Source organism: Agelaius tricolor, unplaced genomic scaffold, assembly GCF_023055355.1.
Source record: "Agelaius tricolor isolate 1412-34295 unplaced genomic scaffold, bAgeTri1.0.p SCAF_10, whole genome shotgun sequence".
In the NCBI taxonomy this organism is placed as follows: Eukaryota; Metazoa; Chordata; class Aves; order Passeriformes; family Icteridae; genus Agelaius; species Agelaius tricolor.
In genome coordinates this window covers 34,845,045-34,868,974 of record NW_027269270.1, presented here as the reverse complement: position 1 = coordinate 34,868,974, position 23,930 = coordinate 34,845,045, and the positions used below count along the sequence as shown (strand labels likewise).

Here is a 23,930-nt window from a genome sequence, read left to right as displayed (position 1 = left end):
CAGGAGGGATTTCCCATTCTTTCCCTTTCCCCCCCCCAATATGTTGTTAGAATTAACATTAAAATTTCCACATGAATATTTTTTTCAGCTTAAATACAAGGAAATATATCAGAAGCTGAAAGGCCACTACCTGGCTGGGAAGGATATTGGTGATTTCCCCAGTGTCATTCACTCCCTGGAATTCCAGAAAATGAGGAGCGCGGTAAGGAATGAATAAGTCTGGAATATTTTCCCTTTCATTTATTTCACCATTTATTTCACAGATGAAATTCACTATTTTATTACTTAAACATAAATAGTGCAAAGTTTAATGGAACTGTACAATCACAGGATCATTAAGGTTGGAAAAGACTTCCAAGATCCAGTCCAACCTCAACATAAATCCACAATAATATCAGTAAAAATTATTTCAACATGGTTTTGTTTCCTGAATGCTTATTTTATACGTGCATTGAATAATTGAATTTAAAATTATTTAGGAGATTGAGAAGGGATTTGTTCAGCTATTAGGAATACTACAGTAAGGGAAAAAAAACCCTTTTTCTGTTTCAGTCTAAGGATCTGAGCAGTAAAAAATACCATGTGGGATTCATTTCCTTTACAAATAAAAATGTAGATTTTGAGTTAAAATAGGAATTTAAGAGCTGGAAAAGTAAATGCACATTTGGTGTGTTGCTGTTGTCAGCACTGCACATACAACGTGTCATGCAGGGCCTAAAATCAGTGTAATCCCAAATATTCTATCTTTAATTAGATGAAAAACATGTGTGGAGCATGAGTTTTTTAATCCTGAAGACTTGTTAGTTTTCTCATCAGCTGTTAAAACTGCAAGTGAAGGTAATTGTTGTCCTTCTGGGAATTTGTCAAAATAAAAGGTGATTAATATCCAAGTTAAGATTTCTATCCTGTTGAATCCCATGGCAGCTTAACTACTAAATCCAGGTACCACATCTCAGATTATGCTGTCACCTTTTAGTCCAGAATCCAAAGTTATATAGAAAACACTCTGATTTCCTCTCACCTTTTCTCCAATCTTTGCTTTTCAGCTGGCCTACAGAAAGAACTACGAAGACACCAAGAAGAATGTCCATATCCCCGCTGACATGATGAACCACGTCCTGGCCAAGAAGTGCCAGTACATCCTCAGTGACCTGGAGTACCGCACCTACTTCCACCAGTGGAGCTGCTCCCCGGAGGAGAACGATGTCATTCACGCCAGGAGAGCCCAGGAGATCCTGAGTGATGTATGTTTGTCCTTTACTCAGTGCCATAGATTAGGCTGGCTTGGAAGGGACTCATCAAGGTCATCCAGCACACCCCAAAAATCCCACCAGGAGCCTGAGGGCATTGTCCAAACTCTTCCAAACTCATGTGAGCTTACTGAACCCATTTGAGCAGCCTTTCCCATCATTTTTCCCAAGTATCTTCCATAATATTTAAGTATTATATTAAATTAATATTAAATTTAATATTAATTGAACAAAAATCATGTTTGCAAATTAAATTATGATGAATTAATTGATTCATTAATATGAATTAATAACCGTGGCCTTGGATTCTTAGTACCAATCACTGCAGTGATCCCTATCTATTGTAATTGGGAATGCTGGAATTAGCACAGGGGCCAGGACAGCATCCAGAATCCTTCTGGATCCAGTGGGTCTGGAAAAGAATTCCTCTTGTTTGTTGGGGTTGTATGAGCCCACAGGTGAGAGGATGGTGCTCATATTCTGCAGGCAGTATTGTCTCAGCTTGGCCAACCAATGTTCCCAATAAAGCCTGAGGGTCTGTGAATTGCCTGGCTTAGTAGGATGCAGAATTCCTTTGTTTAATTGGCAGAAGGCAAATTTCATCCTAACCTAATGTTCTGTTCACTTCCATGTAGTCTGTGTATAAAGATGACTTAAACTGGCTGAAGGGACTTGGATGTTACGTCTGGGATACTCCACAAATCCTACAGGCTAAGAAATCCTATGACCTGCAGAGCCAGGTGAGTCTTCCTTAAATAAATAAATAAATATTTATGTGGGTTTTTTTCTTCCATTTGCGATTCACTGGGGTTGATGCGTCCTAGTCTAGAGCTGAATGAAGTAATTCCTGTTACATCAGAAATATTTTGTTTAAACTGTGAAAATACAGTCTTGGAGTTGCTTCTGTAGAGACATCACCTGTGTTATTGGAGGAGGAGAAAACTTAGGGGAATGTAAAGACAGCTGTGTTTTTTAATTTCATTATTCCTTAGTCCATACTGGCTGTATATTAAGTATTTCTATTTTATGATCTGTCACTTTCAGAGTTGCTCTTAACTGAGCTGTAATCTTTGATTTCAGCTGTCCAGATGTGATTTTAAAGGAGGCTGGCAGGGGATTTCCAGGTCATTTCCAGCACTAACAAGTGTTTTGTTGATTTTGTGTCCTTAGATAAAATACACCTCTGCAGGGAAGGAGAACTTCCAGAACTTCAGTGTGGTTACAGACACCCCTGTCTATGTGACTGCTCTGCAAAGTGCTGCCAACGCCAGTGAGGTGAATCCCCACCTTTTCTGCTCAGGTTTGTCCTGCTGAGCATTGAAACAATTCACTAAACCCAGCTTTCATCCTCCAGGTGAAGTACAAGGAGGAATTCCACAAAACTAAGGACAAATACACAACTGTGACTGAGACAGTGGATTCAGAAAGAGTTCAGAATTTGAAACACCTCTATAGTGATGTAAGTGTTTATGCACAGTTTTCTTTCTCTTAAGGAGCTTTAATGTGGATTTTTGTTCTATTTTGTTTGTTCATTGTCTGAAGATACACATCCAAACCAGGAGTTTCTCAAAGCCAGTGCTGACCCTCTGCACTACTTGGCTTGGGGGAGATGTTGTATTTCAGGCAAGGGCCATATTTTCCAATTGTAATGCCAGTCTTGGCAAAACACCTGGCTTAATAAATAGATTTCCTGAATAAAATTGCACCTGAACAAAATTAAAACCTCATATGACAGCAGGCATGAATAGTTAGAAAGGATTTTTATCACCTTTTACATGCACTTGATATTAAGTGTCACTTAATATCTTCTTTACAATACTTTACCATGTAGTGTCTAAATAAAAGCAGAAGGGCTTTTGATTCCTATTGGTTGTTGGTAAGTATTTACAAGAATTTTTTTCCACTCACACAAACTTTCTGTTTCCTCACAGAATCTCTACAAGAAGGCCTGGGATAAAGTGAAGGCCACCAGCTATGCACTGCCCTCAGACACTGTAGCCTTGGCACGTGCCAAAGAACTGAAGCACAATGCAAGCATTGTAAGTGAATTAAATTCTTCATTTTTTTTAAATCACTGCAGTGATTTAAAAAGTTCTAACAATTAAATCCTTCATGCCTTGCATCTACTATAGATATAAATATTTTTTAAACTTTGATTTTCCTTCTCTTTTTAATTGAGATATAATATGTATCTGTAGATAATGATTTTTCTCTGATGGTCATTTGGGTAACAGTCCTTTGTGGCTTCTTGTCATGGAAAAAAAGTCAGTTTTTATAGTAATCCAAACAAAAAATATTAGGGTTTTTCTAGTCTAAGTTTCATGAGCATCCAGGTCAGAAAAACACCAAAAATCTTTAAATGATGCTTACTGGGTATAGAAAACATCTTATGCTTTACTGAAGTTATAATTAGGAGAGACCACTCCACAGATCACTTTAAATGAAACAGCTGGAACAAGAAATAAGTGCCTTATTCTAAATCTATTTATTTTTAAAACCCTCTAGTCAGCTGTTGTTTTACAATGAGATTGTTATGATGTTCTTTCTTCTCCATTTAAGACAAAACAGAAAACGAAAATCCTGCTTTAAAGCCTTTCTCTAGCTGTTGGACTCAACATTTTGCTTAACGCTGACGAATTTTGTTCCAAACCCACAAGTGACTCATGGGAGTCAGTTAATTGTTGCATTTCTGTGCTTGTCTCAGGTCAAGTACCGTGAGGAATATGACAAGTTCAAAGCCCTGTACACCCTCCCCAGAGGTGTTGAGGATGATCCCAACACAGAAAGGTGCCTCAGAGTTGGGAAGCTCAACATTGATGTAAGTGTTGGTTCTGGATGTGTGTTTTCCTGATAAAGCCATGCTCATCTCAGAAGCAGGAACTCAAGGAATCCCCATGCCTTGATCCACAAATCCCATTCCCATGTGTATTTGTCTGAGTGCAGTATTTGCTAAATTCTAGAATACAACCATTAATGTAAGTTTTAACTCAATTACTGCATTGCCCACATGGGCAAACCTTTACTGTAATATGGGTAAAGTCATCATCTGCCTTCTTTTAACTCACCAGCACAATGAAAATTGAACAAATCACATTTTACCTCCCTTGTTGAGGTTCTGCAAAGTATTTTTAGAGCAGGCCAGATGTAAATTTTAGTCATGGCCAAAGTCATTGCTGTCCCACTGACATCCCATGAAAATTGCAATGATTTCCTCCAAATTTATCAACCCAGCTTTATTAAGCTTTGCTTTAACTCCACAGCGCCTGTACAAAGAAGCCTATGAGAAGACCAAAGCCAAGGTGCACATTGTGCCAGACATGGTGGACATCATCTCAGCCAAGGACGCCCAGAAGAAGATCAGCGAGGTCGATTACCGCACGCGGCTCCACGACTGGCTGTGCCTGCCAGACCTGCAGGTCAACACCCACGTGAGAAGAGTCACCGACCAAGTCAGTGATGTAAGTCCCCAAATCACTTGTGCCTGGCTCACTTTTGAGAATGTTCCTTCATTTGTGCTCTGTTGGAGGAAATGATTTAGCAATCATGTCGGCTGGAGCGCTCTGAAGTTACCATTGACTTAATTTTTGTGACACTTGGCAATAATTGGGTAACTGAGATGGGGCTTATTTGAATAGAATCAGAAAATCACAGAGTGTTTTGGGTTGGAAAGGACCTTAAAGCTCATCCAGTTCCACTCCCTGCCATGGAACACCTTCCACTAGCCCAGGTTGCTCCAAGCCCTGTCCAGCGTGGTCTTGGACACTTCCAGGGATGAGGAGTCCAAAATCTCTGTGCAGCAGTTTCAGTAATTTCAGTGTTAATAGTGTAGACATTTGGGTCATAACATTACAGTTCTACCCTGTCTGTAAACTGTCCTTTATTTGGTTGCATGAGGCATGGAAACTTTGGAAGTCTGAGGAAATCCTGGTTGGACAAAGTTTCTACACACTTGCCTTGAGCAGGTCAGCCCAGGAGTAGGATCTAGCAGTAAATCAGAGCCCAGTAGGATGAGCAGGTGTTTTTGGTTGTTTTTTTTTTTTTTAATCATTGGATTTTTAAGTTATTGCCCAAATTGAAGCAAATTGATCAAAAATTATTTAAATTCCTGAAGGAATTGTTTTGATTTTCTCAAACAAACAATCAAGGGAAAAAAAAGAAAGTAGTAGAAACCGTCCTTGCCATCATTTGACAGTTGTGTTTTGGAGTGATTTAGAAATAAGGGATTAGAGCCTGATGGAATTCTTACAGGTTCCTTCTCTGCTTCCTTAGGTGATCTACAAGGATGATCTGAACTGGCTGAAAGGCATTGGCTGCTTTGTCTGGGACACTCCTGAAATCCTCCATGCCAAGCAAGCCTATGACCTTCGCAGTGATGTGAGTGGATAACCCTGAGTTTGCTTCTTAGTCTTCTTTTTCACTCCACTGTGGCTTTACTCCACTCCAGGTGCAGTGGAATAAATGTTGTTTATCCTTGTTGATTGAAGGATTCATTAAATAACAAGCCATAGTTCCAATATGCTTTCTGTTTCAATGCTGGTTCACTAATAAAATAGCTCAGTGATGAAATAAATAGTAAGTATAGTAAATATGATTATACAATAAATTAAATTAAGAATTACTAGCCCTAGTAATTACAGCTCTTGCTTTCTCTCTGCAGATTAAGTACAAATCTAAGGCAGAAAAAATGAAGAAGGACTTCACTGTGGTCACGGACACTCCTGTCTATGTCCAGAATGTGATCAGTGCCTTGAATTTAAGTGAAGTAAGTGTTTCTCTCACCTCCCAGCCAAATGCTGTTACCTCACCAGCTTTAGAAATGGGACTTTTAATGTGTTTTTAATAATATAATTTTAATAATTGTTGTTTACCTACACCTCATTGTAGACACTAAAATCATTAATTGCCTGGAGCCAAAAAACTTTAATCCAGTTTTTTTAGGAGCAATTCCCATTGTATGCAAACAAAACATACTGTAAGAGAATGTGACAAATATGACTTTTTCTCTTTCCCAGGCTGTCTATCGTGGGGATTACAAGAAGAATGTCCAAGGCAAGATGATCTCCACTGATAAAACAGTGGATCTGGAGAGGGCCTACAATGCAAACAAAATACAGAGTGAGGTAAGCACAAAACTTGGGGCTTCACAGAGTTTGTGATACTGAAAAACCGAATTGTCTGCTTTTAGCTTTTCAGGTGAAGCTGCATGTCGCTGCTCTGAAATGAAAATGGGAAAATATCTTCATTCAAGCTATAAAAATGCATTTTAATGTGTTTTCCCCCCAGGCAAGGGGGAAATCTTCTGCCTGTTGTGATGGAGAGGTTTCCAGGATGGAGGGATTTTCCCCTCAAGTATTGCTGACAGTTGTACAAAGTCTTTCTCTCTGCTCTTGCAGAATTTGTATCGCTGGGCTGGTGTGAATGCTCTGCCCACTGGGTACAGCCTTCCCACGGACACTCCCAACTTCCAGCATGCCAAACACGTCCAGTACATCGGCAGCGACGTAAGTCAGGGTCTAAATCCTCCCAAATCATCCTTCTACACCATGGCAATGATCAGCAGCCCCAGATAAGGGACTCTCAGCTTGGGCATTTACTGTCAAAACGGAAATTTCCTCAGCATTATGCAAATACCTTATTAGATGCAAGAAAAATTTATTATATTATTAATTTGGGGCCGTTTGATAAAGGGAGAAATAATTGTGACTCATGGTGTATTTAACTGTGATACAGCTACATCTCACTTGTTTATCTCTAAAAATCTTTCTCTTTATAGAGCATAAATTGCTGTCAGAGCTGCAGTGTAGCCAGAATCATAATCAAATTTAGTTTCTGTGTGGTTTTGTACTTCTTATAGCTGAAATACAAAGAAGCCTATGAACACATGAAAGCCAAGGGCTACACTCTGGGACCTAAAGATGTTGGCTTTGAAAATGTGAGGAAAGTCAATCAAGCCATTAACGAGGTACAGTAAATATATGTATTTGCTTTCAGTTGTATTTGCAGTGCCCAAAATGCTCATAATGAGAGTACATTGACTGCTGAGTTGTAGGATCCCTCTTCTTAGAAGCTTTTTTAATTATTTATTCCATCAAGAATGGTGAGGGATCATTGATCCAGGCTGAAACTGGATCAATGAAATGTGAATATATAACCGCAGCCTGATTTTATTAGCTGTGATTAAAGTTGAATAGAAATTATTATATCTGTATAAAATTTTGGGGTTGCAATAGTTTTAGGTTTTATATATATTTGCTCACTTCTTTGATCATTGGCTTTAATGGCATGAAAATTAAGTATATGTATTTACATGTTTTTAGGATTAGAGTCTGAGATTTCCAGAATTTATTGAAAACTAAAATGGGAAAATGGGAATTTTATGGGAAATGGGAATTTTAATGGGAAAATCAATGGGAAGTCTTTGCCTGGGGAGAAAACAGTAATTTGTGTAAGAAGTGCTTGCGCTGTGCTGAACTTCTTTGCCATCTCGAGGTTTTGAGCTGTGTTCAAGTGCAGAATGTTGTCTCTTGTGACAGAGGCTGTACAGGGCAACCTACCACAAGAACAAGGACAAGATTCACACCACCCCTGACACGCCTGAAATCCGCCAAGTCAGAGCCACCCAGGAGGCTGTCAGCGATGTAGGTGCCTTCCTAACAGAACAACTGAAGAAACTGACGTTATCCCCTGACCAAAGAGCTGAAATGCTGTCTTGTTCCTTGTGTTCCAGCTGATCTACAAGTCAGATTTCTTCAGGATGCAGGGCCACCTGATCTCCCTGCCCTACACCCCTCACGTGCTGCACTGTCGCTACGCTGGGGACATCAGCAGTGATGTAAGTGAGCTCCAAACCCCTCTGCTGGGAGTGGGGCTGGGTTTCTCTCTCTTCCTTTCTGTTCTGTAACAAAGAAAATGCTTTCTCACTGCCTTTAAGGACTGGAGGTTGAACTGATCCCGAAGGTTGAGCATTGATTTGAATTTCTCTTGTAGATTAAATACAAAGAGGACCTGAGGTGGCTGCAGGGCTTGGGCTGCTTCCTCTATGACACTCCTGACATGGTCCGTGCCCGCGAGCTCCGAAAGCTCTGGGTAAGAGTTTGCCCCTGGGAACTGAGCAGGACAGCAATGGATTTATTTCTGTGAAGTGAAACAGATGAAAATGAGCAAAGAATGAGAGAATTTTGTGCTGTGTAGCCAATCTGTTGTTTCAGAGCACTGTTGGGTTGCGCTGTAAAATTTCCTTTATTAATGCTGCTTTTCCTTTCCAGTCTAATTATATCTACACAAGTACTGCCAAGAAAATGTGGCCTAAAGTCCAGGTGGTGTTGGATACTCCTGGATACAGAGCAGTGCAGGAGCTAAAAACCCATCTGAGTGAGGTAAATTCCATTATTTCTGCACAATGGTGTAGCTGTAATTAACCCCTCCCTGTGTTTTTTTACTGGAATAGATGAGATTTTATAAATGCAAAGCTGTGATTGTGCAGCTTCTAAACAATTGCAGAAGAAATAATTCCAGGCTCTATCTTTTTCCAGCTGGTTTACAGAGCTGCAGGCAATGAGCTGAAGACAAAATACACGTCCGTCCTTGATACACCTGACTTCATAAGAGCCAAGACAGGACAAAAAATACAGAGCCAGGTGAAAAAATTGTGCTGATATGAAAGCCAATCAGGGAATCCTTCTTAATATATTGTTAAAGTACAGCAAAAGCTTTCCAGGCCTTTTCCAAGCAATGTAGAATTCCTAGAAATCGGTGGTCATGTTTATATTGTGAATTTACAGCTGTTTTTCAGAGGCTTTAGTGGAATTTCAGAGAATTTAGTAGAAGTGTGGGTTTTTTTGATTATTTTCTTCTTGCTGCAGTACTTGTACGTGGAACTTGCCACAAAGGAGAGACCCCACCATCATGCTGATGGTCAGACTCAAGCCTTTGCACATGCCAGGAGTGTCAAGGACATGATCAGTGAGGTAAAATCTTGTTTTCTAATTTGCTGCCACTCTGCTGAACTCTTCAGAAGTTTTATTTCTAATTTTAGTGGTAATTTCAAGGTTCGAATCTGTGCCTTCATTTAGTTTTTGCTTTTTTATACTTATATTCCACATTTCCTTTGTAAGTTGTGGTGAAATAAAACATTCTGAAAATGTGTTTTAGGATTTCATTAGATGAGCTTTTTTTGCAGGTTGGCAAATGCTTCTAAAATTGCAATGATGACTCTTCCCTCTTGCTGTCTCTCTTAGAAAAAGTACAAAACCCAGTATGAGAAGATGAAGGACAAATACACCCCTGTCCCTGACACCCCAGTGCTGATCAGAGCCAAGAGAGCCTACCTGAATGCCAGTGATGTGAGTGCTCCAGCAACATCCCCCTGCTGCTTTCCTTGCATTCTCCATGGAAAGAACTGGAAAAGTCGGTGGGGAGCAAACATGCAAAGCACAGAATATCTCAGTGTCCCCCACCAAGGAAGTCCCCTTGTTTACATGTCCATTTACATTTGAAATTAGGAAACATTATTAAGTTTTGATTTGATTCTACTGCAATGCCTTTTTTCCTCTTCCAATTTTTATAATTCATTTTCATTTCCCATTGCACTGAAATGTGGCTCTACAGCAAAGTAAAAACAGATTTAAAATAATTTGTTTACACATCAAGTCTCCAAATAGAGCAGGCGGGAGTGAAGTGATTGATGCTGGGCCCTGGATAAAATAACTTTTATCAGCTTTTTCATCTCAGTTTTGTGTTAGAAGTAAACTGCCCTGTCACTGGGAATGTGTTCATTTTTTAAATTCAGAAGTAGATTAGAGAGAAAAATTACCTGAGCTGCTGCACAGGAGGTTGTTAAGATGAAATTGATTTTTTCAAGCATGGAATAGTTATTTGTGATTTAAGGCAATTTAAAAATGCTCATCTATGAGAGCTTTCCCATATATTTCAGAACCAGTGAGATGTGAAAGGACATGTGCAGGGCTGGTGCTTTTTTCTAGGGTTTAATTAGTCTTACTGCTCTAAGAATGATTTTTAAAAACTGCCAAGAAGCATCCCAGCTCTTCTGCATGTGGGAATTTCTCCTCTGAGAAAGTCTGGGATGATCTTCCTGCTTTCTTCTAGAGGAGGGCAGGGAAGATTTTTATGCCAGAAGTGGCACCTGTACTATTCTAGAGAGCACTCCTGTGATGCAGGGGTGTTTGTTCCTCACTCTGAAAGGGAATTGGATGAAATTCCCAGTCCTTTTCACCACAAGTCTCAGTGAAATTACGGCTGATTGTAGGCAATTGCAGCCTCCTAAAATTCCTCAGGGCTTGCATTGGGATGTCAGACAGCAACATATCTCTGGATATCATTCCTGAGGAGTGAGAAATTTAACTGAAACAGTCCCTGGCACATTAATCCCTTCTTTTGTGGTGGTTTTTTTTTCCTTCCCAGCTGCGCTACAAAGAAACCTTTGAGAACACCAAGGGCAAATACCACACAGTGAAGGATGCTCTGAACATTGTCTACCACAGGAAGGTCACTGATGACATCAGCAGTGTATGTACATCTTCATTCCTAATTAGTGTTTGACACCTAATAACCCAAAATAGGCCACTTAGCCTTTTGTTCTGTTTCAATATGTCAAATAATTAGGGAAAAATCAGCATTATCACTGTTGATTTCTCTCTTTCTCTGGAATATTGATTTCTGTTGCTGTTACAAGTTAATCTCATTTCCACTCTTTTAGTTCTGCTGTTTCAGGGGGAAAAAAAATAAAACTTTTGTGTTGTCTGGAGTGTTCTCTTGGATTGTTTTACTTAATTCTTCCACTTACTCTGTAGGTGAAGTATAAGGAGAATTACATGAGCCAGCTGGGGATCTGGAGATCCATCCCAGACCGCCCTGAGCACTTCCACCACCGCCTGGTCACGGATGCCATCAGTGATGTGAGTCCCAGCAGCTCCTGCATGGCCCAGAATCAAAGTTCAAAGTGGTCTCCAAAATGAGCCCAAACCTCCTTTCCTAACAAAGGGAAAGCAACTGAAGGATTTCAGTGATTTGCAATTTGCCCTGGGAACTGACAGAATCTGGTGGCTAAAACTGCAGCACAGCCCCTTGTCAAATTAACAGACAGCCTTAATTAATTTCCTCTGTATTTGCTTAAATTTGTTTAGCCCTGTAACAACAATTTAATTGTACATATTTGTACATACACAATAACCCCTTCCCTGTACCTTAGTTTTAATTCACACAGGAACTGCAACAGCTTATGTGATATAGATTATGTGTGTGAATAAACTGAGTCCATCACAAAAACAGGAGAAACTAATTTATTTTATAATGGATGTAACTCTCTTTGCCACACCTTGTGCTGAGGTTCATTTCAGCACTGATTATCTGCTTAAAACTGAGGTTTTTTACTCCTTTTTTAAAGGTTAAATACAAGGAAGACCTGGAATGGCTCAAAGGCACTGGCTGCTATGTGTGGGATACTCCAAGCTTTGTCCTGGCAGAGAAGAATAAAGTGCTCTACAGTGGGGTGAGTGACACACTGAATTCTTGCTGAATGGTTTTGGACATTTGCTGTCCATTTACAACTGTTTGTTGTTGGTAGAAAAGTTAACCCACAAATGCAATAATTCCACCAATTTTTTTGCCACAAGTTCTCTCTAAAATCACATTTTCATTGCCTTACCCTTGTTTGGGCTAACATGGGCTGGGTTTTGTGTGTTTGATTTTCTTTGGCTGCAGTGTAAGTACAAGGAGAATTTTGAGAAGACCAAGTCCAAGTTCAAGTACGTGGCTGACTCTCCAAGCAATGAACATTTTAAATATGCAACTCAGCTGACAGATATGGTAAGTAAAGATTTCTGTAGGCTCAGCCTTAAGGAGTTGCTCTGTGAGTAAATATAGAGTTGAAGGTTTTCCTTCCTTATAAATCAGGCTTAAGGATGCTTTGAGATCAGACTAAAGTCATGAAAGACAAGGTTGTTGTTATTCTGGGTGTTAGGACAGAACAGGTTTGCAGAGCCTAGAAACTGAAATCCCCGCCCCTGTTCATTAATTTTTCGTGGCAAAGGAATTTCTCCTTTGCTGATTTAAATAATGCTGCTGGTACAGTAACCCTGAGTGTTGGTCTCCATCTCAAAAAGATGTGGACAGAATTCCAATTGCTTTCCTAAAACATTGATAAAATCTTTATTGGTGTTAGCAAGACAGAATTATGTCTGAAGTTTCCACAACTCGTTTAATTTCAGTGATTTTGCCTGGAATTTTTCCACTCTACAACTCAAATTTTTCTTATTTTCCTCCTGTAGTGCTAAAGAAACAATTGTCACAACCTAATAATTAATGAATGCCCCTGGGTTTAAAATTCAAATTTCTCCTGGCAGGACGAATTCCATGGAAAACACCACGTTCAAGGTGATTTCCAATCAGCTTAGAGTTGGAACAGCCCATCAAAATCTGATGCTTTTCAGTAGATATTTAGGTTTATATCTTAATATTTCATTCTTTTTCACCAGCCATTGTGTTATATCTTTACCTGTCAGGAAGTTCATTACTGTATTACCTGTTCTAGGTAAGAGAAGCTGTTTCACAACAAATACCAGAATTTTTATGAAGATTGTTCAGTCTTATAATTGTTCATAATGTAAATAATGAAAAATTTCAATCAGAAACATAAACAGGTGAAATTTTATGAATAGGAGCTCCATATATTGAAATGCTTACCTAAATATCTTCTGTTATATAAGTGATGTTTTTTTAATAACATCTCATTGTGTTCTCTTTGGACTCAACTCAGGAATCTACAACACAGAATTGCTTCTGCAGTTGCTTTTCATGGAGAAAATCAGTCATAAAATTGCTTAGTGAAGGGGTGGAATAGAGACATCCTTAACCTGTAGGCCTTCCAGAGGCAATGTAGAAATGCAATTACCATTTGGAAATATTCTCCCTCTCTCCCTCTTCTCTTTTTTATGGTAGTTTTTTTTTTTTTTGCTTTGGTTTGTTTTTTGGTTTGGTTTGGTTTTGGGGTTTCTTTTTGTTTTAGTATTTTGTTTGTTTGGCGTTTTTTGTTTTTGGGGGATTTTGGGGTTTTTTTTGTTTATTTTTGGGAAATTTTTTTGTTTTGTTTTTGGGTTTTTGTGGGGGTTTTTTCTTTGGGGTTTTTTGATGTTTTTTTGGGGGGCTTTTTGTGGTTGTTTTTTTGTGGTTTTTTTTTTTTGTTTGTTTGGGGTTTTTTTTGTTTTTTGGTTGTTTTTTTGAGTTTTTTTGTTATTTTAAATTTTTTTGTTTGTTTGATTGTGAGGGTTTTTTGGTTGGTTTTTTTTGTTTGTTTTTTTCTTAATGTATTTTTCTCTTTTGGACATGCCCTTCAACCCCAGCCTGTAAAGAGGTTACACCAGTGATCTCTCTGTATCTTAACCCTCTCTTGTTACACTGTATGTGCTATTCTGAGCAGAAATTATATAAAGCAGCCTATGAGAAGCTCAAAGATAGGTACAGCGTTATTGTGGATGATCCCAGGAACCTGCTGGCCAAGTGGGGCAGCACCCTGAGCAGTCAGGTACTGTGGGGGCACTGCAGCAGCTCTGAGTGCCCCCCTCACTCCCAGCACTGTCACAGCCCTGTGATTCTTGTCCTGTTTCTTCACTCTTCATTCCATCTCCATCCTGCCACCCAAAAAGGAGGCACTTTTTGTGTGAGCTGCTCTGTCCATCTGTCCTGTATGTACTTCCATTACTGTGCATCAATGGACATCAGGAGTCCCATCCCTCCTGAAGCCACTGGAGAGGTCTTAAAAAATGCAGAATCAAGCATTTGTTGTTTTATTACCTCTCTTTTCTTCTTACTCATTTCTAGATAAAGCAACAGGGACATATTTGCCTTAATCTCTAATTTACTCTCCTCTCCCCCCAAAAATTCATAACTTTCTTAAAGTGAGAATAGGAAAACTTGTTAATATTTACCCTTGGCAGTGTTAATTATCCAGATGTGAATTGTATGCACATGTGGCTGAATACATACAGCACCTTGCCTAAATCTCTCCACTCTCCAAGTGCCTGGGATCTAGAGCTGTGCCATTGTTCATGTTGTTCATGTGTCTCTCTTGTCCTTGGTTGCCATTTGCATGGACAGAAAAGCTATAAATCCTTTGCCAAGATGCTCCTGCAGCACGGATGCAATGAAATTCTGAGGCCAGACATGCTGACAGCACTCTACAACACATACCTGTGGAGCCAGGTAATCTGCAGAGCTGCTGCTCTAGGACACCTTAGATCCCACTGTAGCTGCTTGGACTTGGCAAATTTACTGCTCCCTCTATTTCCATGGACTTCAGACCCCAAAGCTTCCTCCATGTGCTTAATGCTGGCTGTGGTAAAATAAAACAGAATATCTGAAACAATATTTGCTGTCTCTTGGACATGGCTCAGCTCACTCTGAGCTTGTCCCCGTTTTCTCCTTTCATTATAAACAGTTGGTATCAATTTCACATATTTGTATAAAAAAAGCAATTTTCCATACATTTCAGATATTGGATGTTAGCTCTTCCTGGTATTTCCCTAACCCAGTTCTCATTCTGACACCATTTCTTGGCCTGGCCACCTTTGATAACCCCAGTTCCTTAATTCAGGAAGGACATGATGGATTTGCCAGGGAGATTCCAACATTTATCTCCCACTGTGCCCAGAATGGTGTCAGACAGAGAACAGTTATTTCTGCTCTGAAATCACAGCTGCTGGCAGTCAGCTCACCCTTTGCAGGGGGAAAATCATTCCTGATCATGAACTGGGATATAAATGATAGACTGGAAATGCAGCAGAGGAAAACAATTCTGTCAGAGGGAATTGTAATTCTTTGTTATTGCCTGTGCCAATAGTGACAGTCTTCAGTAATAAATTACTGAAGGTCTTTCAGACATTGGTGTTCCATTTGTCTGTGGATTTATATTCTTCCACTAAAAACTCCTTGCAGGTAACTTTGAGTATGTTTGAACTCAAAAAAGAAGTGTCTGACCTGCATGTCCCCCTGAGTTCACACTGTGTTACCATTGATTACTTGTTTATCATTTTTCATATTTTGTCTGTTCATATTTTTTCATATTTTGTCTGCCCCATTTCAAATGCATGGGTTTATTTTCTGATAAAGGGTAGAGCATGAAAATTATTTTTTAAAAAATTTATTCTAACCTTTTCCAGCTGCCTTGAGGCTGCCTACAATGAATTCCCATCCTTGGTGAACCTGTTCTCACTTGGTGAACTCTGTGAAAAAAGGTTTAGAAGCCTGAGCAGGGCAAGCTGATCTTTAAGAAAATCATTACCAAGGCACAAATCCTGCTGCCAAAGCCTTGAAAATATCCTAGCATTGGGATATATTTGGTAATGTTTTTAACTCCTGCTGTGTGAGATGATTTACATTTCTCTTCACTCTGATCACAGAATCATTAAGGTTGGAAAAGACCTCCAAGATCACCAAGTCCAAATTTCAACATATATGACTATTTAAAAATGAAATTTTGTCCATTATGAAATTCAAAAGTCTCTGGTCTGCAAGGATTGATTGTTTTAGCTCAGTCCTTGAGATTTTAGCTTGAAATAATGATAAAATGATTCAGACAAACAAACAGGCAGCCTCCTGGGCAAGGAAGGGATTTGCAATTCAGCTTACAGTGCATGCTCTGCTTTCTTTGGCTTTGTGGGAGGGTTTTGCAATTTTACCCATAGATATAATCCCACCTCTGGAAGAGGATTTGTCCTGCCCTGTGTGTTAACTTAGAGCTTTTCCCCATCTCCAGATTCAGTACAAGAAGGACTATGAGAAGAAGAAAGACAAATACACCACAGTTCTGGATACTCCAGAGTATTTGCGGACCACAAAGGTCAACAAGCAGATCAGTGATGTAAGTGTGGAACCTTGTAATGGGACAGTCACCCCCAGGGAATTCCCAGCTGACACCAAGGATTCCAAGAAATAACCCAAACCCCAATTTGTCCCTTCAGATTATTTACAAGCTGGAGTACAACAAAGCCAAGCCCAAGGGCTACACCACCATCCAGGACACGCCGATGCTGCTGCACGTGCGCAAGGTCAAGGACAGGATCAGTGACGTGAGTGAAACCTCTGTGCCAACACAAACACCCAAATTCACTTTTTAACTTGGCAGCCAATGCTTGTAACCCCCGTGTGACGCTGTCAGTGAAAATCATCACCTTCTTAGACCATATTGGCCTGGAAAACTCTATCTGCACTCAGGGCTCTTTCCAAACCCAGGTTTTCAGGAATTCTTACATAGAATTTTCTTTTGGAGCTCTTGGAAGATTTTTTTGCTGGGACAAACCACCCCTCACTAGAAATAAAAGCCATAAGGTGGAAGTGGTCTCTAAATCATTACTTTTGTGAGGTTTTTTCCTGGTTTTTCTTCCTCTAGTGGCTTTTTTTTTTTGAGGCTTAAATAAAGTATTTCATGTATTGCTGTGTTTATTAATTTCTTATATGGATACTGTGAATATGTAAGGTAAATGTTCTGTTCTAAAATAAATATGTTTTAATTCTGAGGCAACAGAAAAGTAAGATGGAGAGAGAAAGGAGGAGGGAGTGGATAGAATAATAAAGAATTTAGGACTCCTGCTCCTAGTTCCTCTCCTACCCTTTCTCTCTGTCCTTTGTTTCATTGTTCCTTAGGTATCCATAAATGAGGATACTGAAACTTCTGAAATTCAGTGTAGTACTGTCAGAATAAGTAGCCTGAATCTCATCCAGATGCTCCATGGATTTCTACATAATTAGTAAATCCAGGAGAAAAAACTAATAATTTTTATCCAGATACTAAAGTGTACCATTGAGGGACAGAGATGTGAATTGAAGGACATTTTTAAGCTCCAAACTGAGTGCTGAGATTCTCTGAAGGAGTTTTCAGTTAGTGTAACTATCAGAAAACAAGGTTCTTCAAAGGATTGCTTTTGGCTGCAAAAATCTGGAAATATTCAGAATTACTGGTCATCAATAGATTTTGTTTAATCTTAGTCTGTGCCTCATGGTGAGTTAAAACTGCCACATTTTCTCTGTAAAGAGAAGTGCTGCTGGAGAAAACCCTCCTTCAGGCAGGTGCTTGATACCAAGTTGTATCAACAGAATTTATTTTTCATGGAATCCCAGAATTATTTCGGTTGGAAAAGCCTTCAAGACCATGAAATTAAAGCTGTGCCCAATTCCCCCCTCATCACCAGCCCAGAGCCCGGAGTGCCACCTCCAGTCATTTTCTCCTATTAAGATTTTATCCAGACAGGAGCAATTTTAATTAAGTTTTTCAATATTTGGATGCTTTTCTTGTTGATGCTGATATCATCTTTGCAAACATCTTTACATCTTTGTCTTTCTTCAGCTGAAATACAAAGAAATGTATGAGAGGAGCAAATCGCGCTGCAACGTCGTGGCAGATTCAGTTCACATCAAAACTCCCAGGCACGCCTACAAACTGAACAGCAACGTGAGTTCTGTCCTGATCATGGCTTAATTTTATTCTGGAGGGAGCTGGCAGTGGAAGCCACAAGGAATTATTTTCCACAAGAAATTATTCCACAAGAAATCAAATTCCACCAAATTTTTTTGGGCATCGCTTCTAATCCTTATGCTGCTGGAAGAAAATGTGTTTTAATTTATTTATTTCATACTCAAGTGCTCACTCTGGTGAGTTGTCCTTGAGGTTCTTTTATGTCACACATCCCATTCTTCCAGTTATCCCCTGTTTTCCTGGCAGAGACACAACTGTGCCAGGAATTCCATGGGATGATGCTCTTGGAGATGTGGCTTTTTTTGTTATTGGTGCCCAACACCCGTTTCATTAGGAAGGATTTGAAACTCTCCCGTTCTCCAAAGTCAGGATGTCATTTCTGTCCTTCTTATTCCTTTCTCCACCTTCACATCCCTCTCTCCACCTTCATGTTCCTTTCTCCACCCAGCAGTGGAAAAACTGCTGGGCTGGGCTGTGCCTGGCCCAGAGAAGCCCTAATCTGGTGTGGATACATTTTCTTACCTCTTCTCACAGGCCAAAGAGAATTGGCCTCTGTATGTTGTGTGCAAAGTCCCCAGTTTCCCATGAACTCTCCCTGTTTGTTTTTCCCTGGACACAGCTGGATTATAAGAAGAAATACGAAGCAGCCAAAGCCCACTGGCACCTGATTGCTGACAGGCCTGACTTTGTCCAAGCAGCCAAGTCCTCTCTGCAGCAGAGTGATGTAAGAAAATCAAAATACACTGAATATTCCGTTTCCCCATCTCTCCTCTTCAGAATATTTTTTAAATTGGAGAAGATCAGAGACTCTCTTACTTTATCTTTTCTTTTTTCTTCCTGCAGTACGAATACAAACTGGACCGGGAATTCCTCAAGGGGTGCAAACTCTCTGTCACAGATGATAAAAACACAGTGTTGGCCCTCAATAATGCCATCCTGGCCAGTGATGTAAGCACTGAGCTCACCTTTCCTCTCCAAGTTCACTACTACCACTTCACTCACTACTAAACTGTTCTCTTGCAAATATAATTGGATTAGCAACAAAGCTTTGGACAGTTGTTCTCAGTCTCACTTCATTATTTGATTTATTTAATTAACAAATTGACTGAATAAATTTGGTCTTGTAGAAGCCACTGTTCATGGATTAAATTAATATTCAAAGTTAACATTGCATGAACACCCCTAGACCTTACACTCAGGTGCATCTCTGCATTCCTATTTTAATGGATATTTAAATGGAAGTGTCTGGAGAAAATAGCACAAAATACCTTTAACAATAACACAAAATATCTTTCATAATTACTAACAGTATATTAGTATTCAGTATATTAAAAAATCCAAGTGAGAGCCATAGGAATGTATGGATTAGGTGGTAAAATGTCAAAATATGGGATTTTTTGCAAAGTTTTGCACTAACAAGCAAACATGACTGTACTAATTGCTTTTTAGAAGACAAAATGCACATTATTTAAATTGCTATCTTCCTTCCTGCTAGATCAAATACAAAGAGAAGCACAACAAAGCCCGTGGGACCTACCACGTTGTTCCAGACACCCCTCAGATCCTGCTGGCGAAGAACGTCAGCTCTCTGGTGTCTGAGGTAAAACATTCATTCCCTTCTTCATTTAATGGAATTGAGTTCCATCCTGGAGCTGCTGGCTTTGACCTGGCTTTCTCCTGTGCTGGCAGAACAAGTACAAAGAGCAGAGCAAGAAGCAGCTGCCCCATGGCTCCTTCACCACCCTGCCCGAGACCAGGGACACTGTCCACGTCAAGGAGGTGACCAAGAACGTCAGCGAGGTGAGCTCACACTCAGCTCAGCATCTCCAAAGCTCAGCTTTTCTAATCCCAGCTCCAAAAGACGTTTTGGGAGTGAGGTGATTCCTCTTCATCCACCTACAGCAGTTTCAAGGAGCTTTTTTTCCAAGTTTCTGTAGCATTTCCCCCCCGTGTGACATTAAAAACTCACTCGTGGCCCTTGTTGTTCTTGACAGACAAACTACAAGAAGAAGTTTGTGAAGGAGAAAGGCAAATCCAATTATTCTGTCATGCTGGAGCCTCCTGAGGTGAAACATGCCATGGAAGTGGCTAAAAACCAGAGCACAGTAAGTTTGCCTCTTTTTCCATTAATTTAGTAGGTTATGTAGCAAATTCAGCTGGAAAAACCCAAGTTTATGGATTTCTGATTTTCCTCCCAGCTTCCATGTTCTGGTGTAATTTTAAAAGATAAATGTACAAATATAAAATTGCACTGAAAGAAGAGATTTGTATTTAAATCCCATTGTAGGATTTCAAGTAATTTGGTGGAAATCACATCTAATAATTTTTTCATTCTTTCAAATACAGACAGAATTTCCCATATTTATTTCTTCACTTGTAGCCAACTTGCAAAACCAGATTTCCAGATCCATGCCTTGTGAATTGATTCCCAAAACAAACCCATGAGCTTTCTCAGCAATGTTGCTCTGCCCTTAATTGGTGTATTGCCAATTAATGAATTTAATTTTCTCATTAATTTTCTCTCCTCTGTCTTCTTCCATGGATTAGATTGAATACAAGAAAGATGCCAAATCCAAACTCCACTACACACCTATAGCAGATCGACCAGATATTAAGAAAGCAACTCAGGCTGCCAAGTTAATCAGCAATGTGAGTGGTTTTAAGGCTTCTGTATAATCTTTTAGCATTAATTTAATTACAAAATCCAGCAGAATGATTAAAAGGGGGTTTCCTGACTCCTAAATGATTTATTTCTTTGATTAGATTGAATATAAGAAGCGTGGAGCAGCAGGTGTGGGTGTGACCATGCTGGGACGTCCAGACATTGAGCTGGCCAAGGAGGTGTCCAAACTGACCAGCCAGGTAAGGGCAAAATGAAACCCTGCTGAAACTCAAAGCAGTGAGAGAAATGAGACTTTAAAATTATTTACAGAGTGTTGTCATGATTATAATTGAGATTATTTCCAAATTGGGGGAGAATGGAAAGGAAGGGAATGTGGGGAAGTAAAAATCAAATACCAGTACAAAGTATTTCTTTGTTAAACTTTTCTACTGTTATTAATAGAGATATAAAACCTTGTTAAGGTGATGCTGTGACATAAATGCTGAAGCTGAAGTGTTTGCCCTGTTGTCTTTTAGCTCTTTTGGGTATTGGCTTTACCAGAACCAGCCTTTACCCAACTCTTATTTTCCATCCTTTGAACGGACCCATGATTTCTTTCAGCCACTCTCTTTTTCCTTTGTGTCTTTAAAAGAATCTTGTGCCAGGACCTCAGTCCCTCTTGGTTCTTTCTCACCTCTTTGAGTTTGAATTCTGGATTTTTTGCCTTTCTGACCTGGCTTTCTTGCTGCTGGTTGTAGGCAGAGTACCTCAAACAACACATGAGAGGCCACGGAGCTGCTTCCTATGACACCCCCTGGATGAGAACCTTTAAGAAAGCAAATATGCTAAGTAGTCATGTAAGAGAATTTTAATTAACTGCCATTTAATGCCATTGTTGTGCATCTGTCTCTTGCTGGCATAATGATCTTGCAATTCTGCAGCACCATGTGAAGCTTTACATGTCATTCTACCCTTCATAATGATTTTGGAGTTTCCAGGTTGTTTTATGGAAGGTTTTAGTGCATTCACATAATGTGAAAACTCACCTTTTTCACCCAAAAACTTAAAGTTTGAGATGTTATTGTCCAAAAATGAAAAAAAAACACAGGGAAATACATGTGTAGAGGTGTATGTATGACCAACCTGAACAATGGTGCTGGTAATTTTCAGTGAATAGTCACCAGAACTTCATTTTAACTCTTCAAACTTCTATTAAAACTTAATTTAAACTTTAATTAAATTATTTTACTGGGTGGAATTTCCTAATGGAAGAGCAGTCTGAATGGCTGAATCAGTCCCACTGAGGAGTGCAGCCTGTACTGGTGTGAAGGTTTATTGTTTCTTAGACTTTTTCCAACAACAAAACCTTTGGAAAACAGAAAACCAGAGCCTGGATTGCCCATTTGGGAGTGGCAGCAGACAGGTCTGTGCCATTTCAGTTTTACACATGTATTTCCAAGTGAAAAAAAGGAATTTTGCTTTTTCCATGTCTGGCTGAGTCTGCTGCCACATTTGGATGTTGGAATGTCCACCACGGTGTCTGCAGGAAAACCAAGGATCAAATCAGGAGAACCAAGGATTCTAAACTCATCTACAAGAAAAAGAAGAAGTTCTGTTTGTTCCACTCCAGTGATGAGATCCTGGCTTTCCATTCTTTTTCCACTCTTGGTCTTTCAAACATTCTTTGCTGAGATAATTTTGGTGCTGAGGGAAAATGAGCTGCTGGAGGGGCAGTGAGGGAGCAAAGAATGGTTGGCATCATCTTTAGCTGTTGTTTTCTCTCCTGAACATCTCTTCTCATAAACTTTGTAAAGCATCATGTCCACTTTGTGTCTCCACTTGAGTTTTTTAGTGGGATTTTGTCTGTCTGGCTTGCTTGCTTTTGATTTTGCATTGATCTCCCAGCAACTCTCCTTTTGTGTTTAATAAACTCTCATTCCTGTCAGTATTCCTGTGCCTCCAGGATGGATCTGCTGGATTCTGATGGCTCACAGTGCTGTGTTTGACTTGGCTACAACTGATGTGGTTTGGAAGTGTTACTAAAACTCCTGTAGAAGCTAATTTATTATTTATCATTAGTAATTAATTGTGTCACTGCTCTGTTTGTGATTAATGTCCTCCTTCCATCCAGACAGAACACACTGTGTGCATAACAATAGATAGAAAAATATTTGATGTATTGATATCTTCAGTGCTCTAAAGTCTTGAGGTTTTTTAAAGCTCTTATTTCTCCAAGAAGTGTATAAAAATTTCTTCTTAACACACTTTCATATACTCTTGCATTATTATCTTTATATATAATATATAATAATTATATAATATATATATAATTTTCTTGTATTTTACTCTTATTATATCTGTCTCTGTGAAACATCTTAAATCAATGGACTGTTCCCATCAAGTGAAAAACTCTTCACCTCCAAGGGTCAGAATTTTGGCAACACAATTCTCTTGGCTCTTTTATTTTTACAATGAGGAAGTGTGACCTTTGCACTGGTTGACAAATTGCAAGTTGTGTCTTGTAAAGATCAGGTAAATGTAGATTTTCTTTCCATGTCAGGTCATTTTTGAAATAATCCTTTTTCTGGTGGACACCTTCAAGTTCCTGCACTTTCCTTCTTCTGCCAGCCAGCCCCACCGAAACGGGGCCCCTCTGCAGAGTGAGTCTTGCAGAGCAGCTGTGACACCTGGTTGTTCTCTCTTTAGGTGAAATACAAGGAGAACTTTGCCAAAGAGTTGGGTAAAAAGCCAAAATACGATTTGAAGGAGGCCAAAATCTACAAGACCCTGAAGGACGCCCACAACATGGCCAGCGAGGTACGTTCACTTTGGCTTTTCCTGGGAGGAGATCCCATCCTGCTTTCCCAAATCCCTCCTTTGTGTGGCTGGAACCTCCCCAGGCCAGGCTGGAGCGGCAGGGCCCTCTCCTGATGGGTTTGACCCTTATTCCCTGCAGGTGAAGTACAAGGCAGACCTGAAGAAGCTGCACAAGCCCGTGACGGACATGAAGGAGTCGCTGCTGATGAACCACGTGCTGAGCACGAGCCAGCTCGCCAGTGCTGTAAGCTCCCGGTGATCCCACAGCTCCCGGGGTGGGAATTCCCTTGGGAATTCCCTGCTAACTCCTCCTGTAACAGCTGCTCCCTGGGGCACCTCCATGGGCATCACCTGGTAGTGATCTCTTCCTCTGCTTCCCAATGGTGCCTCCTTAACCGGCGGCTGCCCCGTGCCTGTGCCCTGGGACGGGGAATCCTCATCTCCTGTAGCACTGCTAATATTGTAAACACTGATCATCTTCACTGGGTTGGCTCTTGATCCCATTTTAACTGACTGCAGAACTGCTCATCTTGTAAATCCTCTGATCATTTTTACTGGATTGGTTCTTGATCCCATTTTTAACTGATTGCACCACACTAACAAATACCTTTTTTTATTTTTTCCTTTTTTCTTTGCTGATTACTATATTTAATTTTTTTGTTGTTTTTATCTGGATTTTGTTTTTACTTTACTTTTTTTACTTTTACTGGATGTTTGTTTAACACTCCCCTATTGTAAATCCACCTAGTTATGCCTAACAAAATAATTGATAATGAGA

General features: G+C 39.8%; 1 protein-coding gene across 1 annotated transcript in view; it reads left to right on the top strand.

Moving 5' to 3' along the window:
* Positions 1–23,930, top strand: part of NEB (nebulin) — a 99,013-nt gene that overhangs the window by 49,835 nt on the left and 25,248 nt on the right. The window contains exons 84-121 of the mRNA XM_071434221.1: positions 89–202; positions 1,047–1,244; positions 1,886–1,990; positions 2,421–2,525; positions 2,605–2,709; positions 3,182–3,289; positions 3,955–4,068; positions 4,511–4,708; positions 5,520–5,624; positions 5,908–6,012; positions 6,263–6,370; positions 6,644–6,751; positions 7,105–7,212; positions 7,784–7,888; positions 7,978–8,082; positions 8,238–8,336; positions 8,516–8,626; positions 8,783–8,887; positions 9,113–9,217; positions 9,488–9,592; positions 10,671–10,775; positions 11,060–11,164; positions 11,653–11,757; positions 11,970–12,074; positions 13,684–13,788; positions 16,018–16,122; positions 16,223–16,330; positions 17,605–17,709; positions 18,353–18,457; positions 18,577–18,681; positions 19,229–19,333; positions 19,423–19,533; positions 19,728–19,838; positions 20,281–20,382; positions 20,497–20,595; positions 21,094–21,192; positions 23,042–23,152; positions 23,292–23,396. Of these exons, the coding sequence (XP_071290322.1) occupies positions 89–202; positions 1,047–1,244; positions 1,886–1,990; positions 2,421–2,525; positions 2,605–2,709; positions 3,182–3,289; positions 3,955–4,068; positions 4,511–4,708; positions 5,520–5,624; positions 5,908–6,012; positions 6,263–6,370; positions 6,644–6,751; positions 7,105–7,212; positions 7,784–7,888; positions 7,978–8,082; positions 8,238–8,336; positions 8,516–8,626; positions 8,783–8,887; positions 9,113–9,217; positions 9,488–9,592; positions 10,671–10,775; positions 11,060–11,164; positions 11,653–11,757; positions 11,970–12,074; positions 13,684–13,788; positions 16,018–16,122; positions 16,223–16,330; positions 17,605–17,709; positions 18,353–18,457; positions 18,577–18,681; positions 19,229–19,333; positions 19,423–19,533; positions 19,728–19,838; positions 20,281–20,382; positions 20,497–20,595; positions 21,094–21,192; positions 23,042–23,152; positions 23,292–23,396 (4,212 nt within the window). The remainder of the gene's footprint in view (positions 1–88; positions 203–1,046; positions 1,245–1,885; positions 1,991–2,420; positions 2,526–2,604; positions 2,710–3,181; positions 3,290–3,954; positions 4,069–4,510; positions 4,709–5,519; positions 5,625–5,907; positions 6,013–6,262; positions 6,371–6,643; positions 6,752–7,104; positions 7,213–7,783; positions 7,889–7,977; positions 8,083–8,237; positions 8,337–8,515; positions 8,627–8,782; positions 8,888–9,112; positions 9,218–9,487; positions 9,593–10,670; positions 10,776–11,059; positions 11,165–11,652; positions 11,758–11,969; positions 12,075–13,683; positions 13,789–16,017; positions 16,123–16,222; positions 16,331–17,604; positions 17,710–18,352; positions 18,458–18,576; positions 18,682–19,228; positions 19,334–19,422; positions 19,534–19,727; positions 19,839–20,280; positions 20,383–20,496; positions 20,596–21,093; positions 21,193–23,041; positions 23,153–23,291; positions 23,397–23,930) is intronic.